The sequence below is a fragment of the Capra hircus genome, chromosome 10 (assembly GCF_001704415.2).
Source record: "Capra hircus breed San Clemente chromosome 10, ASM170441v1, whole genome shotgun sequence".
Classification (NCBI taxonomy): Eukaryota; Metazoa; Chordata; class Mammalia; order Artiodactyla; family Bovidae; genus Capra; species Capra hircus.
The window spans coordinates 76,980,970-76,999,416 of NC_030817.1; the positions used below are offsets into that span (position 1 = coordinate 76,980,970).

An 18,447-nucleotide genomic window follows, 5' to 3' on the forward strand; every position below is an offset into this window, starting at 1 on the left:
TACTTTGCCAACAAAGGTCCGTCTAGTCAAGGCTATGGTTTTTCCAGTGGTCATGTATGAATGTGAGAGTTGGACTGTGAAGAAAGCTGAGTGCTGAAGAATTGATGCTTTTGAACTGTGGTGTTGGAGAAGACTCTTGAGAGTCCCTTGGACTGCAAGGAGATCCAACCAGTCCATTCTAAAGGAGTTCGGTCCTGGGTGTTCTTTGGAAGGAATGATGCTAAAGCTGTAACTCCAGTACTTTGGCCACCTCATACAAAGAGTTGACTCATTGGAAAGGACTCTGATGCTGGGAGGGATTGGGGGCAGGAGGAGAAGGGGACGACTGAGGATGAGATGGCTGGATGGCATCACTGACTCGATGGACGTGAGTCTGAGTGAACTCCGGGAGCCGGTAATGGACGGGGGGCCTGGCGTGCTGCAACTCATGGAGTCGCAAAGTCGGACACGACTGAGCGACTGAACTGAATTGAACTGAATGCATCTATGTGGAATCTAGAAGAACGGTATCGATGAATTTATTTGCAAGGCAGCAATGGAGAAACAGACATAGAGAACAAACTTATGGACATAGGGGAGAGTGGAGGAGAGAGTGAGATGTATGGAGAGAGTAACATGGAAACTTACATTACCATATGTAAAATAGATAGCCAATGGGAATTTGCTATATGATTCAAGAAACTCAAACAGGGGCTCCATATCAACCTGGAAGGGTGGGGTGGGGTGGGGAGGGAGATGGGAGGGAGGTTCAAGAGGGAGGGGACATATGTATATCTATGGCTGATTCAGGTTGATGTTTGACAGAAAACATAAAATTTTGTAAAGCAATTATCCTTCAACTAAAAATTAAATTAAAAAAAAAACACTCTAGAAAATTAGGACTTTCCTTGTAGCTCAGCTGGTAAAGAATCCACCTGCAATGTGGGAGACCAGGTTTGATTCCTGGGTTGGGAAGATCCTCTGAAGAAGGGAAAGGCTACCCACTCCAGTATTCTGGCCTGTAGAATTCCATGGATTGTATAGTCCATGGAGTTGCAAAAAGTCAGACACAGCTGAGTAACTTTCACTTTCACTTTCATAGAAAATTAACAGAATGAAAACATAGCCCACAGAATGAAAGGAAATATTTGAATATCATGTAACTCATGAGGAACAGATATCCGGAATTTATACAGCACTTCTTTAACCCAACAAAAATGAAACAACTGGAATTAAAAATGGGCAAAAGGGACTTCCCTGGTGGTCCAGTAGTAAAGAATCCGCCTGCCAATGCAGGGGACGTGAATTCAATCCCTGGTCCAGGAAGATCCCACAAGCCATGAGGCAACTAAGCTCGTGCACCACAACTACTGAACCCAAGTCAGCTACTGACGCCTGCACACCTAGAGCCTGCGCCCTGCAGCAAGAGAAGCCCCTACAGTGAGAAGCCCGCACCCCACATCAAAGAGCAGCCCCCACTGGCCACAACTGAAGACCCAGCACAGCCATAAAGAAATGATGGACTTGAATAGACAGTACTCCAAGGAACATAGAAAAGTGGTCAATAAACACAGCCAAACGTTTACCATCATTAAGCATTCAGTTAAGCTCAGCCGCTCAGTTGTGTCTGACTCTTTGCGACCCCATGAATCGCAGCACGCCAGGCCTCCCTGTCCATCACCAGCTCCCGGAGTTCACTCAGACTCATGTCCATTGAGTCAGTGATGCCATCCAGCCATCTCATCCTCAGTCGTCCCCTTCTCCTCCTGCCCCCAATCTCTCCCAGCATCAGAGTCTTTTCCAATGAGTCAACTCTTTGCATGAGGTGGCCAAAGTACTGGAGTTTCAGCTTTAGCATCATTCCTTCCAAAGAACACCCAGGACTGATCTCCTTTAGAATGGACTGGTTGGATCTCCTTGCAGTCCAAGGGACTCTCAAGAGTCTTCCCCAACACCACAGTTCAAAAGCATCAATTCTTCGGCGCTAAGGAAGAAAATTCATATTTGCAGATGGCATGGCTATCTTGGAGATGAATCTATAAAATTCTCAATGCACTGAGAAAATTCATTTCCCAATGAAGCTATTAAAAACCCGAAACTACTAGAATAAGAGTTCAATAAGGTTACAAGATGATGCAAGATCAAGATAACACTACAAAACCTTGATGAAAAGAAAAGACCTAAACAAAGGGAAAGTCACACCATGTTCATGGATTAAAGGATTCAACATTGATTAAAGACATTGATTCTCCTAAATTGATCTATAGATTTAGTACATTTCCTATCATAATCCAAGTAAGATTTTTAACATACAAGCGTATTCTAAAATACATATGGAAATGCAAAGGAGATAACTAAAACAAGTTTTGAAAACATAAAATAGTAAAGAGGAAAGAAACATTCTACCCAATTTTAAGACTTTCTATATAGTTGCAGTTAAAAAAAATATGATATGGACAAATGGATTAATACATTGAACAATGGAACAAAAGAGAGAACCTAGAAATAGACCCATACAACTATGCTTAATTCATTTTTGACAAAAGTGCAGGAGCATTTTAGTGGAGGAAGGTATTTTCAACAAATGGTGTTGGAATAATTGAATCAGTTCAGTTCAGTTCAGTTCAGTCGCTCAGTCATGTCCGACTCTTTGCAACCCCATGAATTGCAGCATGCCAGGCCTCCCTGTCCATCACCATCTCCCGGAGTTCACTCAGACTCACGTTCATCGAGTCTGTGATGCCATCCAGCCATCTCATCCTCTGTCGTCCCCTTCTCCTCCTGCCCCCAATCCCTCCCAGCATCAGTCTTTTCCAATGAGTCAACTCTGCATGAGGTGGCCAAAGTACTGGAGTTTCAGCTTTAGCATCATTCCTTCCAAAGAACACCCAGGGTTGATCTCCTTCAGAATGGACTGGTTGGATCTCCTTGCAGTCCAAGGGATTCTTAAGAGTCTTCCCCAACACCACAGTTCAAAAGCATCAATTCTTCGGCACTCAGCCTTCTTCACAGTCCAACTCTCATATCCATACATGACCACAGGAAAAACCATAGCCTTGACTAGACAGACCTTAGTTGGCAAAGTAATGTCTCTGCTTTTGAATATGCTATCTAGGTTGGTCATAACTTTTCTTCCAAGGAGTAAGCGTCTTTTAATTTCATGGCTGCAATCACCATCTGCAGTGATTTTGGAGCCCCCCAAAAAAGTCTGACACTGTTTCCACTGTTTCCCCATCTATTTCCCATGAAGTGATGGGACCAGATGCCATGATCTTCGTTTTCTGAATGTTGAGCTTTAAGCCAACTTTTTCGCTCTCCTCTTCCACTTTCATCAAGAGGCTTTTTAGTTCCTCTTCACTTTCTGCCATAAGGGTGGTGTCATCTGCATATCTGAGGTTATTGATATTTCTCCCAGCAATCTTGATTCCAGCTTGTGCTTCTTCCAGTCCAGCGTTTCTCATGATGTACTCTGCATAGAAGTTAAATAAGCAGGGTGACAATATACAGCCTTGATGTACTCCTTTTCCTATTTGGAACCAGTCTGTTGTTCCATGTCCAGTTCTAACTGTTGCTTCCTGACCTGCATACAGATTTCTCAAGAGGCAGGTCAGGTGGTCTGGTATTCCCATGTCTTTCAGAATTTTCCACAGTTTGTTGTGATCCACACAGTCAAAGGCTTTGGCATAGTCAATAAAGCAGAAATAGATGTTTTTCTGGAACTCTTTTGCTTTTTCCATGATCCAGCGGATGTTGGCAATAGCCATAGTTAAAAAAAAAAAAACCCTTCAGTTTAAATCTCCCATCTTATACAAAAAATAACTTTAGATGAGTGATAGATTTAACATAAAAGCTTAAACTCTAAAATTTTGAAGAGAAAAACATAGGAGAAAATCGGCAGGGCTCAAGTCCTGGTAAAGAATTCTTAGAAATGACACTAAAAGCATGATCATAAAAGAAAAAGAACTGATTACTGGACTTCACCAAAATTTAACACTTTTTTTCCACGAAGTCTCTGTTAAAGCCAAGCTACAGAGTGGGGGAAAACATATGCAAGCTATCTAAACAAAGGACATGTAGCTAGAAAATATAAAGAACTCTCAAAACTTGGCAGTTTAAAAAGTCAATGATAAAACTGATAAGAACATCCACAGCTATTCTGCCAAAGAGGGATGTATGGATAACAGATAAGCACATGAGAAGACGGTCAATACCATTAGCTACTAGGGAAATACAAACAAACAAAAACAGAAAACCACTACAAACCTATCAGAAAAGTGAAAATAAAATTAAGTGACAATCCCAAATCCTGGCAAGAATGTGGAGAAACTGGATGTCTCATACATTGTCCATCGGAATGTAAAACAATACAGCATCTCTGGTAAACAATTTGGCAGTTTTTAATAAAAATAAACATGTTCATATTACCATACCAATCACCATAAAATGTCCAGAAAAACTGATACACAGTTATTCATAGCAGCTCTGTTTGTAATAGCTCCAAACTGGAAACATCCCAGATGTCCTTAGCCAGATGAACAATTAACAAACTTGAATATCCACAACAATTAAAAGGAACAAACTATTGATATATGTAACAACTTGGATGAACTTCAAGGGCATCTTGCTGTTGGGGTGGGGAGGAGCCATACTAAAAAATCTACATACTGTCTGATGCCATTTATATAACTTCTTGAAATTTTAAAATTATGGTGATGAACAGGTTAGTGGTTTCCACAGGTTAGGGATGGTAGTGGGAGGATGGAGGAGCGCACAATGAAGTGATAAATAGTACAAGCGTTCCTTTGTGGTAATGGGACAGCTCTTTATAATACTGATTGGGGTGGTGGTTACATGAACTTATGCATGTGACAAAACTGTGCAGAAACACACACATATACAGGGAAGAACTGGGAAAATCTGAATAAGGTCTGGAGTTTAACAGTAATATGCCAGTACTGGCTTCTTATTTCTGACAAATGTGCCATGGTAGTGTTAAGATGTTAACATTAAGAGAAACTTAACAAGGGATGAGGGATACACAAGGAGTTCTCTGTATCTTTGCAACTTTCCTGTAAATTAAACATTGAAGTCTTATTTTTTATAAAAGAAAAATTTAATGTGATACCACTAGGCATCTTTAGAGAGAGAATATAGCAGGTAGGCAAGGGTGTGGAGAATACTCTTTATCCCAGTAACTTCATTCTTAGTTTCATAACCATAAGAAATAGATACATGTGTTCAAGAAGACATGCTCTAGAATGTTCATAGCAGCTTTATTCATAACATCCAAAATCAAAAACAGTACAAATACCTATTCACAGAATGAATAAACTGCAGTATATTTTTACAGCATAATAGTCGACCACAGTATGAACATGCAACAATAGAGAATTGCACATGATGTTGAATCAAAAAGCCAGACACAGAAAACTACATATTATGCCATTTATTTTGCAGTTCAAAATCAGGCAAAAACAATCTATGGTGTCAGGATAGTATGTTCCTGGGATGGAGGTATAGTGATCAGAAGAGGGCATGCATGGGGCTATAATGCTGGTGATTTTCCAGTTCTTGACTTCTAGCTATTGTGTGTTTTCAGTGTGAGAAAAGTTAACAGCTACACACGATTTGTGCATTTTTCTATGTTAATTATAATAAAAAGTTTACTAAAAAGGAAACACAAAGTGAGATACCACTACATACTCATTAAAAAACCTAAAATTAAGAGGACAAACAATATCAAGTGTTGGCAAGGATGTGGAGAATTGAAAATGTCATTTACAGTTAGTAATATATACTAGTATAATAACTTTGGGAAAAGTGTTTTGCAGTATCTACTAAAGCTAAATATACACATACCATATGACCCCCAAATTCCACCCAATTACATACCCTACAGAAATGTGTACATATGTGTTCTCCAAAGACAGGTTTAGGAACATTCATAACAGGACTGTCTCAAACTGAAAATAATCCAAATGTCCTTCAATGCTGCTGGAGCCTATTAAGATTGATTATAGCCCAGAATAGTATAAATTAATGGGGAACAGGAGCCAGAGTATTCCAGCCTCTCTTCTCCCATTTCTCAGACAATTTTGGAAAGCTACATGTTGTCTCAATAACACACCTTTATATTGGCTTTTCCTTAACGAACTCTCCCCACTTCATTACTCATCTCCCAGGATCAATCCCTCAATAAACTACTGCATCCAAGTGTTTTCTTGGGGAAGCCCAAACTTTCACCTATTCTATCCAGCCATACTTCAAAAACAGACAAAACCTATCTAATGGTGACAGAAGTCAGAATAGTGGTTACCTAGTGGTGTAATGACTGGAGGGGGCATGAAGGTTTCTGGGGTGCTGGGATCATTCCATATCCTGATCAGGGTGGTGTTTAAACAGGCATGTTCACTTTACAAACAGTCAAGCTATATGCTTAAAATGTATGCACCTTATAGTGTGTGTGTATACTTTTAATTTTAAAAATTAAAAAATGCAGGTGTTGAAGAGTAGCAGAGCTGCTTACTAAGGTGAGAGTGGGCTATGTAAGAAAAACTGGACTTTATTGATAAAGACAAGTTAATTGCAATGGGTCTATCCATCTTTCTGGAAAATGCTCTCTCTCATTCTTGGCATCAGATGGATTATTAAGGGACTTGTTAGTGGCTAGCATTGGGAGAGGATTGTGAAACAGTGGAAGCAAAGGCACTGAAGTTCACCTGTTAGGAAAGCGCCTCCTTGAGACAGGCATAGGCATTACATCCTTCCACGTATGTTGTGAAGTCAGTTCTGCCTTGCTTGGCATTCCTGCTGCCTGTTTCTTAGACTGCCTTACACTAGCCTAACTCTCCTCCACTTCTTCTTCATTCATACATCAAACATGTATTTTTGTGTCAGATACTGTGTTAAGCACTTGGGATATATTGGTGAGCATTAATAGATATGGTTCCTGCTTTCATCGTTTCAACTCTAAAACTTATTAATCAAATAATCATACAAATTGTATAATCAGTGCTACAAAGATTCCTGTTTCTGAGAGCCTACTGGTCTACTTAGGAAAGGTAGGGAGGATTCCTGGAATGACACCTGAGCTAAATTCTAAGGATGAATAGAAGTTAACTATGGACAAACGAGTAAAGGTGGAGGGAGAAGAGCAGGGGGAGTGGGCGGGACAAAGAGAAGTTCCATATGGTTGAAAAAGACAAAGACCAGGGGCATATGGTAGAGCAGCTGGACAGAGAGGCAAGTTTAGACCATTGATGCTTTTGAACTGTGGTGTTGGAGAAGATCAAACCAGTCAATCCTAAAGGAAATCAGTCCAGAATATTCAGTGGAAGGACTGATGCTGAAGCTTCAATACTCTGGCCACCTGACGTGAACTGGCTCACTGGAAAAGACCCTGACTCTGGGAAAGACTGAAGATACAAGGGGATGACTGATGATGAGACTGTTGGATGGCATCACTGACTCAATAGACAGGAATTTGAGCAAGCTCCGGGAGTTGATGATCGACAGGGAAGCCTGGCGTGCTGCAGTCCATGGGGTCACAAAGAGTAGGACATAACTAAGTGACTGAACTGAACACTTTGTTAAGCAGTTTTGTCACTATCCTAAGGGCAAGTAAGGCCAGGGGCGTTTTAAGCTGAAGAGTGCCATCATTTTATTTTGAAAACACTACTGTGATTGGACTAGACAAGGACCAGAGTGGGTATGGTTATACACGAGGGTATTGAGCAAGCCAGAAGGGTGACGGTAGCCTGGCCTGGGATGGCGGCAGTCAAGATGGTGAGAAAAAAACTGAACAGTTGTTTAGAAGGCACATGGGCTTTAACACCAGCTAATATATGGTGTATCATCTTTATTTTTAAACAGAGCAAATAATTATGCGTTTATATCAGCTAGATGCAACTGTACACGTGTTGTTAACCTTGATTGATGTTTCACTAGCACATTTTTTACAAAAAAAGGTGTGACCATGTTGCAACTCAATTGTGCCAGGATATTCTGAAACTGATAGGTGTCAATACTGCTTAAGGAAAGTAACTGAAGACTGCCATAAAACTGCCCAAAAAGAGAGCAGGGGGAGAACATGGCTAGGGAACCAATGATGAAAAACATCCGAAGGTCATTCGGAGGGAGGCAAAATGAAAATCAAGTGTACAGAAGACAGGCAGGAGGATGCCATCTTGGTGGAAAAGTTGAAAAATGACTCCAGATACACCGAAGCTAAGACAGAGCTTTCCAAGTTCTGTAGAGATTTAGGGAAAACAAACCTTCGAGTCCCTTGTGTGAAGACTGCAGAATCCTTCAAGTGCAGAACTCTGATGGGAGTGTTAGTATTTCAAAGAAAGATGTACATACTTACACTCAGGTGGACACAGGACAAGAAAGCACAACTGCAAGGGTGTGCCGCCACGTGCCTGATTCCAGGTGGAGGGGAGATGGTAGAGCCCTGGGTATGTACCCAGGTGTTGCAGGGCCCCACCAGAATGCATCGTTTGTATGCCCAGGTTAAGACAGAATGAAAACACTGACAGCAAACACTGAGGTCACCCATCTCCAAGTGTGTCATGAGAAAACAGTGAGGATGCTGCCCAAGGCAGGGCCGAAACACCTGTAGCTGGGAGGTCAGTCCGACATGGGGCACCTGTAAAGGACAGTACAGGCCACCACAGGACTTTCTGCAGTTATGCAGACAACTTCCTGGCAACTAAACCCCAGCCAACTTCCGGGACTCTGGGAATGACCTAGTTGCTGCTACCCAACAACTTTTGTGAAGAGTGCGTATAAAATTTTGATGAAGGGTCAGGTTTGGTTGGATAAGGAAACTAACAAAAAGTAAAACACAGGTTCCAAGGAGGGAGAGAAATCTTGTGGGTGAGGCTGGGCTGGCAGCTGGCTCTAGCCTGCTATTCAGCAGACTACCTGGTCCACTCCAAACTCTGGTTAGGCTGATTTCTCCCAGAAAGACCAATAACAAGGTGTTTGAAGTATGACACTGTTAACTCTGCTTGAAGGAGCAAGCATCCTTCAAATCAGGGACAAAAACAGGCCCCCCAAAACCCTAAACCCAAAAAATGTCCATACATCAAAGTCCAATGTAAGACTTCTAAGTCTGGATGAAAACTAGTAAAGCTGTTACCCAAGGACCAAGCTGGAATCACCAGGTTCACCTTGCTCCTGCCCCCAACATGTCTCACAGTAGCACCATCAATTCATTATTGTGGCTTGTCTGGGTCAATCTGCGTCATCTAACTCCCTCCACATTAGGAAGTCCTTTTGGGAGAGACTTTTCTTTAGGACATTCCTGCAATGGTACTGCCAGGTGCTTCTCATGAATCACACACATAGCCTCAAGGTACAGGGTCAAAGAATGCAGTCACTGTTCTAACAAAGTAATTTTTACAAATTATTCAGCTCTTATCCAGGCATTTTTCAACAATGCGCTTTTCCAATGATTAGATCTATGAACCACTCCAGTACTCGGTGGACAGATGGAAAGAAAAATGGTGGATTTTTTTCGAGAGTGGATTACACAACAGAGTAGGCTTGCGGTTGTACATGTTCTCATGCTAGGGAAATACTCAATTTAGGGTCGAGGGATGTTCTAGGTAATGTTCAGTGTTCTAGGGATGTCTTCAGTGAGCCCAGGGCTCAGTAGTATTTTAAACTCCAGACATGGAACAACTTGGAAACAGTCACTTTTGTTTATGTTAAGTTTGAGTTAGTAACCAATTATCTATTACTTGTTTAAAAACTGCTCAGTATTCTCTAATACTACCCAAGAAGGCTGTCACTACATGTGACTACTCAAGTTAAACTGAAATTCCAACTCCTCACATTTTGGGGGATGGGGCTACAGCTTGTGGGACCTTAGTTCTCAAATTAGGGATCAAACCCAGGTCCTTGGCAGTAAAAGCCCAGAATCCTAACGACTGGACCGCCAGGGAATTCCCCACATTAGCCACATTTCAAAGGCTCACTCACAAGGCTACCATATTGGTCAATGCATGATGAAACATTTTCATCATCTCGGAAAATTCCAGTGGGCTGCAGCAGCTTATTCCCTGTATGTCTTGGGTTACTCCTTCCCATTTACTTGTTTTGTCTTTTTGGCATATTCCTCATTACATTATCCCTTCTCTCTTCCTAACCTGTCTTATAGTTTTAATTCAAGTGGTGGGGAAAAGAGTCCCACTCTAGCTCACAATAGGACTTTTAATTCTTTAACACTCTCTAAACAGGTCCTGCTTTTTGTAACTGGGGTTCTACATTTTATAAACTTGAAAGTTACTGATACAACCTGCTATGGTTTTGAAGCTTTCTCCTTGATTAATAAAAATTAAGAGTAACTTGGAGGAAATGGCAACCCACTCCAGTGTTCTTGCCTGGAGAATCCCAGAACAGCGGAGCCTGGTGGGCTGCCATCTATGGGGTCGCACAGAATCAGACACGACTGAAGCGACTTAGAGAGAGAGAGAATAACTTTGAACCTTCAAAATCCCCAATTTAATCTCAACATTTGGAATTCTGCCATTCTAGTCAGGTAGCCATCTATACCCAGCCTTTTCTCTACAGCTTAACTGGCCAAATTTTTACTTTATCCCTAATGTTCCTCCAAACACTAAACATCCTCCAACATAGTGTCCCTTATTATTCAAACATCACAGTAGAAGTACTTGTACTCTGTGAGTTACAGCACTGATAAAGCAAGTGAGGCTCTTTAAAGTTACTTAGTATCCCCACTCTGCATTATTATAAGATTTACTCATCACCCTCATTTCTATGTCACACATGCTTACTACTGTTAACTAGTTTCTGCAAGTAATCAGGGTACTACTTTTTCTTTGACCTCTCTGAATTCAACTGAAATGCATTTTCTTGGTCAAGGTGATCTTAACTAGGGTCCCAAAATTCAAACCCCACTTTATACTGGTGCAGCTGAATTTTCCTCACACTAAATAAAAAGGTCAACTGTACAGAACTTTTTAATGTGGCTAAGTCCTTCGTTCTCCCAGGTTATAGTCAGTAATGATGTTTCCTGGTTCTCTTCTGAAAATAAAATTAGTTCATCCGTGATCAGTCCATGGGGTCACCAAGAAGTGGATACAACTTAGCGACTAAACAATGGTCAGTCAGTGTGGTCACAGGCGAGGCATGTGTTCTCAGAAAAAGTACACTTTAAAAACTGATCTCTAAATAAAAGTACCCTAAAGCTTCAAGGGCATTAGATTTCATGGTATACTGAGAAAACCCATTATTCTAAATTTTATATCCAAGCAAATGCAACACTGTATTTTACTTTGTTTTGAGCTTTCCATAGGTTTTTCAATACGTGGTTTCAAATGGAATGAAAAACAGACACTTTTCATGCCTGGGCTAAGTAGTCCAATATTTTAAAATACTGATGGCTAACAATTTCAAAACAGCTTTTATTACCATCTTGGAACTTTGACCTAGAAATTTGACCCTTCTTCTAAGGATCTAGTTTATTTTCTTGTCACCAGTCATGTGCTAAATTCTGAGTTTGTGTAACATATGAGAACATATGAAACAAGGCAGTTAGAAGTACTTTTGACCAAGGTCCTAACAAAACCTACTTATATACGGTGACATGAGCTACAAGGGCAGTCCATAGTCCAGCCTCTCCCTTCTGTCCTACTTTGTCACCTGTTGGATAAAGTGATTTATGGAACCTTTATAAATAGGACATGACTTCTGTCCCTACCAAGTTGTATATAAATGCCTTTGAAACAGAAGCAACTTTCTGGGAAATCCAAGGGGCGCGTAAGTTTTAACAGCCCAAACTAACCATGTTTTTGTCCTGTCCTGCTGGAAAACCTGAAGCATGAAACATAAATAAAAAGGGCCTTTCAGGACAAGGCAAGCATCATAAACCTGAAAGTGGTTTAATAAGCCCAAGTTTGGGTGCTAATTAGTACCATGCCTAAAATTAGCTTGAATGGACTGAATTAATTGAAAGTAAAATAAACGTTTGACTCTGTCCTCACAGTTTGGTAGGAAGGAACAGACTACAGAAGACCAGGAAATAGCTCTACAATCAGTAAACACTGAGGCACAGACTCAGAATCCATTCGGTTACTGGGGCTATAAATGGCAATTAAAAAACAAAATGGAAGAAAAGACAAGTTTCATTCTCCAGCTGTTTCACTCTTGACATGTTTGAACCTCTTCTACTTAAGGATGAAACAATTCAGCACACAACAAAAATCTCAAAAAAGGTGCCAACTGGATCACAAAACATTGACAAAAAGGCTTAAGGAAGTTCCCAAACTTTTTCATTAGGCCTTAAAAGCCATTTTTGCAAACAAATCTCCACTTCAATCCAAGTTACTTGTCTCCTTGATTCAACACCCACCCCAATGAAACCTAAGTTGAAGTGTATGTTGGTATGCATAATAATTATGACTCAAAGATATTTATCTAGTACATTCTAGGGGTTTTGTGAAGGCTGCTGTGAAACAAAGAATTTGAAGTAAACAATTATAAAATACAAAAATAAAAAAATCAGGGTATTTATTTTTTTCTCCAAATTCCTGGTTTAATAAGGTCTTGTTTATTTTGAGAAAAAAAGGTCCCAAACATCAGGCTGTTCACAAAAATAACCCACAGTATCAACTTTAGAAAACAAATCTTAAGACTATTACACTAGTTATTTCTCTAGAGGATGCACTTAACATGCCAACTCTCATTCACAAAAATACATTGTTACATTTGTGTTGAACAGCCCCACACAGCACTCTTATGTGGGGTATAACACACATACCTCTAACTCAAAGCTGCTCTCAGGTTCTACTCAACTAATGAGACTGCCTTTGTAGTTAGGGAAGCAACTATTGTATGAATGGAAAGAACTGTACTCCCTGTATAACAAGAGATTATTTTGGAGACAGTTGATAAAAACCATACATCCTTTTTATTGTTAAGTCATAAAGAGGTATCAAAATTAAAAGCAAAAATTACAGGGTAAGACTTAACGTAACTACTAGGAGGGTCAAAGGAAGTGAAAATGGGACTAGGCGCAGGGCAATATGAATTAATGAACATGGGAAGGACAAGGATGGGGAGAACAGTGAGCATGTGCTGAAGATACTAGGGGAGAGGATCTGGTGAAAATTTTGATCTTAGACAAGCGCCTAGGTAAAGAAATAATGGGACAAGATTTCTAAACCCCGCTATGTGCTTAAGAGTCATCCTCGCCATTGGCGCTGTCTCTGTCATCCTCTCCTTCCTCAGCCTCTTTTTCATCATCCTTGATCAACTCCAGCTGTGAGAAACAGACACAAATAGGATGGAGTTAGAGGCACTCCATGTGTCCCTGATCCCCCCTCCACCACCTCTTTCTTTCCTTTCCCGTGGTTTTCACCTGGTCATCCCCCCGATCTTCATTATCATCATCATCCAGTAGGTCCCCCTCCTCAGCAGAGTCATCTGCACCCCCCTCAGACTCCATCTTCACATTAGTCTCATCTTTCTTCAGGGAGCTGCTGCTCTGCTCCTCTTCTGACTTATCATTCTTCATCTCTACTGGGGATGAGAAGGACAAGTCTGTCTAGGGGCAAGTAATGTCCACAGGATGTAGACAATCCCCACTAACAGATCATAGAACTGCAGCACAAATCTAAATCCACCCACAAAATGCCCTTCCCAATTCAAATTCCACAAGTTTCATATTCAATTGCTTTATACCCCACTATTTCAACATGTACTTGCAACTAGCTTAGGTAACTAACTCTACTTTACACCCAACAAGCAATAGGACCACTTACCTCCTTGTTTGCTCTGTTCTTTTTCAATTTTTTCCAGGCTTTCCAGTAAAGAGTCCACTTTTTGTTTTATCTGGGTTAACTCCTTCTTAATGGTCTGAAGGTCATCTCCTTTCACTTAATACAAACAAAAACCTAGATTAAAATCAGATGTACTAGAAGCTACCAGATAACCAAACACATTCCCCCTCTAGACTATACAATGGTAGTCAACATGAGATCCTTGAAGAGAAATGGAGCCTATACCAGACTGTCCTAGTAATGACATGGGGGTGGGGGTAGGGCGCCTCACTGATCTTTTGATTATTAGATGAAAATGGAATCTAATGAATCTATTCCCTTAGGAGCAGCATTATTACTTTTGTAAGCCTGCTAAAAAAAACCCCTCAATTCTATTTTAAAGCATTTTCTAGTTTTAGCAACATTATTTTATACACTGAATGGGTGTTGCAACTCCTTAAAATCTAATGACTTTTTCAAATTACCAAGGCATTAACGACAAAGGCTGCCTAGAGCTGACCCCTTAATCACTACTTTCTCGTCTTCCATTATTTGATTAAACAGTTATTTGTACAAACATAAAAGTTTTGAATATTAACTGCATTGATCTCTGAATTTCAACTTACAAGAAATATCAGAACCAGAAAGCTGCAGTAATAATACTTACACTTTCCAGACTTAGAAGAAGATCCCCGCTGTCCACTCTTAGAATTGAAGCCACTTTTGCCCCTTCGTGAGGTGTTTCCTGATACACGCTGGCGTTTTGAGGGCACTACAGCCCGAGCAATAGGAGGAGGAGGAGGAACACGTGCTGGGTAACTGTACATCCTATTGGATAAAAGGAAAACAGAATTTCTTCACAAAGAAGTCAGGAAGATTCCAACAACTGTATCCTTATAAAATGATATATATTATTGTCAATCGTCTAGCAATTAATTCTTTTTGCTACGTTAATTTCATTCATAAGGCCAATTTATTCTTTTTAATACTGCAACTGCACACATACACACAATGGTTGCCTTAAGCTCTGGACATAAAGGTTCCTGTGTACAATGGCATTACTGATAGAACCTTACTTTTTGCAATGAATAGCCTTTGCCTTTGATCCTATTCCTTTCATATATGTGCTACAGTATTATAAGGAAAATAAAGTACTCACAAATGACTACAATTAACCAACTTTGCAAACAGTGCTCTTATTAGCTAAATCCCTGGCATTTTCATCCACAGAAGCATACAAATATTTATCACTAGTTTATAGTATTAGGTTGAACCATATAAAACTTCCATGATTAACTGCTTTTGGCCTATAGAAACAGGCATTTCATATGTATTAGCTGGGTGTACATACCACTATCAATTCTAACAACATTTAGCATAAGCTCCGCTCAAAGCTCCAACAGAGGATATTGTCTATCTTGTTCACCATTCACTAGTGCCTAAATTCATTGCTCAGCACACATTTAGCTCTCAAAAATTACATATTTTTCAACTGCTGCTTCCACTGAGTAAGTATTCCTGTGACTGCTAAAGATATACCAAAGTGATGGCATGGTACTGGTGCTTACATTTGTAAAGAGAAAAAAATAAAACAAAAACCTTCCCACAAGGACATTAGTTCCAGAAAGTCTTTTTATTCCATGTTATTCTTTTTACAAAAGCCTGTAGGGCATAAGTTAAGACGTACCAGTAGGAAAAAAAACTAATAATTCTAGTTCTGAACCATTTTAGCTATTGACTCCAAGGCCAAGGAACAATCCACCAACTGTTCCCCACCTAACTTCAAAGCGATGAAATATTAAAACCCTTATATAATGTGATGCGTCTCCCTCTTATACGCCTCATCAGTGGCTAACAGTCTCCATTCCTGGCAGTGAGAACATTGATTCTGCAGTCTCACAGACATTTCTTTTTTCTGCTCAACCTTAACAATATAAAAATGTTTCTATTCTGTTTTAACAAGGCAAGTAGGTATGACAGGAACATTTTCCTAATTTAAGAGTATGTGTGTACTATCAAATAAGTGAGGGAATCAACCCTTGGTAAGTTATTAAAACAGTTTTGTTTTACGTTCCAATAAGGAAGTTTGAATCCTAGGAAATAGGAAAATTTAAAATCCTGTGATTCAGAAAGTAGGCTCATGCTTCTGCAGGTTTCTTCTCAGTAGAAGAGTATTAACGGAGCTGTTTGTCAGTTTTAATCCATTTATGGGAACTACCAAAAGAGCTACTTAGTAACTTTTTATTGTAACTACTTTCTTCCATTTTTACATAAAGCTGTTTGTCTTTTGGCCCCAAATTTTCCAAAGTATAATGATCCAGAAACTATAAAATATCAGTGTTCAGAAACTACTTTCCTTTGTGATGCTCTGTACAATTTCTGAGAGTAAAAAAGTGAGTTACCACACCTTTAGGCATGAAATAGCTCATGCCTGAGCCCTGCTGGATTTAGAGATCTAACCTACTTTCCAACCCACTTACTCACTCACTGGCATCAGTCTCCAAGCCAATGAACTAGCCATTCCAGATTCCCTATCCTCTAAGGCACTATAATTTCTTTTTTGAACCATACTACTTCATCTTACCAGGGTATATATCGCTGTAACAAAAATGAAGAAACACACTGTGTATTTTCGATTTATGCAATAGTATCATGAACACAAAGGAAGTCAAACGCTTTAGTTCTCTGAAGAAAAATGATCAACTGGTTATGCTGAAGGGCTTTTAGGGTCACAGAACTGCTGCTTAAGCAAAAAATGGGCTCTCAAAAAACTCACCAACATTTCTCCAAGGAAGTTTAAGTAGACCATGCCTTATAAGATGCCAAAGCTCATCAATGTGAAAACATGAGAAGAGAAAACAGGAAGAGAAAAACCACACCTACTGAGATAATCTTTTTGGTTATAGAATAGATAATAGGATGCTTCCTATAACAGCTTCAAGAACCAGGTACAAACTAAGTAACCACTTCCCCCACAAGAAAGTTATACAGTAAATCACAGGAGGTAATGAAAGAGCTGAATTCTCTAATTATAAAGCCCAAGCCATTAAAAAGTCTTCATGGAAGTTACATTGTTACTAGAGAACAAGCATTGAACACTAAGAGAATTGTGATTCCACTGAGTTCAGAACCTGGCACTAAGTGTTAGTATAAAATCTAGTCAAAATAAAAACGAAACTAAAATATCATTTTAAATAAATCAAAACACTTCTGGACACACATTAGCTAGTAATCTAACAGATAAGACAAACAAAACAAAAACCCTCTACCCTAACCTCCAAGGTAAAACATGAGCATTACAAGGCCTTTATTAAATGTACAGGCATTCAAAGGCAAGCTTCTTCAATGACTGAATGTAACACAGTGACCTCTGGCCTCAGAAAACCTGATTAGTAATACATCTTAACTACTATCAAAGTAGAAACAACTAGAATAAAGTATTGGCAAAAACCTATATTCTCCAGAATGTTTACTTAATGAACCATAACTGTTTCTGGTCCTAAAACCTGGACAGATTTAGGAGAAGGCAATGGCACCCCACTCCAGTACTCTTGCCTGGAAAATCCCACGGACGGAGGAGCCTGGTAGGCTGCAGTCCATGGGGTTGCTAAGAGTCGGACACAACTGAGCGACTTCACTTTCACTTTTCACTTTCACGCAATGGAGAAGGAAATGGCAACCCACTCCAGTGTTCTTGCCTGGAGAATCCCAGGGGTTGGGGAGCCTGGTGGGCAGGCGTCTATGGGGTCGCACAGAGTCGGACACAACTGAAGTGACTTAGCAGTAGCAACAGGCAATCAATTAAGATTATTGCCCCCGTTACAAAACTGACTTATCAAATTCAGTTTAAACACACAATCTCATTATAATTTCATTCAAGGGTTAGGAAATATTTTTTCTCCCACTACATTATTCTTCATCTGCAACAGAAAAATGTCAAGATGAAGTTTCTTCCTGATTATCTTGGATTTTCCTAGAAAAGGGTCAGATTTTATAGGCTACTGTATTTTGGGGCTTTTGGATGTCAGACACTCCCTCCAACTGTCTGCTAAAATTCTGTGAATGGTTCAATTTACAACAATCTACAACTTATACAACTTCAATTTTAAGTTTCTCAATACATCATCCACAGTAAACCTTCACAACACACCCCTTACGTAACATTATGCTGTACAGATTTTCTACAAAGAAAAGGAGTTTTACAACATTTATCTATCTGGCCTTGTGTGGATGAAGCAGTACACTGGATGAGCAGAGTTATCAACTACTGATACTCATGAATACCAGAATTTAAAGGAACTGTTCAAGAATCAAAATCTTCTAGACTTCCCTGGTGGTTAAGCATCTGCCTTCCAATGCAGTGCATGTAGGCTCAATTCCCTGGTCAGTGAACTAAAAACCCACATGTTGCAACTACAGAGCCCACGTGCCACTAGGAAAGATTCCATGCGCTACAACTAAGACCTAACAGTTAAAAATAAATAAAATTATTAAAAAATCAAGACCTTCAGTAATTGGCATCTTTGAACATTATACTCTTTAGAAAACCATCTGAAAAACCTTATTTGAATGATTTAGGTAACTGTCTTCTGATCTTTTTTAAGAAAATTACCAAATTTTTCACTAGACTGGATTGACAGCACAATACCCTCAGTAGACTTTATGTCTTAAAATTGCTTTT

At 39.8% G+C, this 18,447-nt stretch overlaps 1 protein-coding gene across 12 annotated transcripts in view; it reads right to left on the bottom strand.

Annotated features, from left to right (window-relative positions):
* The window catches only part of HNRNPC (heterogeneous nuclear ribonucleoprotein C (C1/C2)), a 45,276-nt gene continuing 39,344 nt past the window's right edge, over positions 12,516-18,447 (bottom strand). For 10 of the 12 annotated variants that reach the window (XM_005685371.3, XM_013966925.2, XM_005685370.3 and 7 more), the window contains 4 exons: positions 14,434-14,594; positions 13,770-13,883; positions 13,367-13,527; positions 12,516-13,267 (listed from right to left, as the gene is read on the bottom strand). In XM_005685371.3, coding sequence (XP_005685428.1) covers positions 13,184-13,267; positions 13,367-13,527; positions 13,770-13,883; positions 14,434-14,594 — 520 coding nt within the window. In that variant the 3' untranslated portion in view covers positions 12,516-13,183. The remainder of the gene's footprint in view (positions 13,268-13,366; positions 13,528-13,769; positions 13,884-14,433; positions 14,595-18,447) is intronic. The other 2 variants (XM_013966929.2, XM_005685369.3) reach the window with 1 other exon arrangement.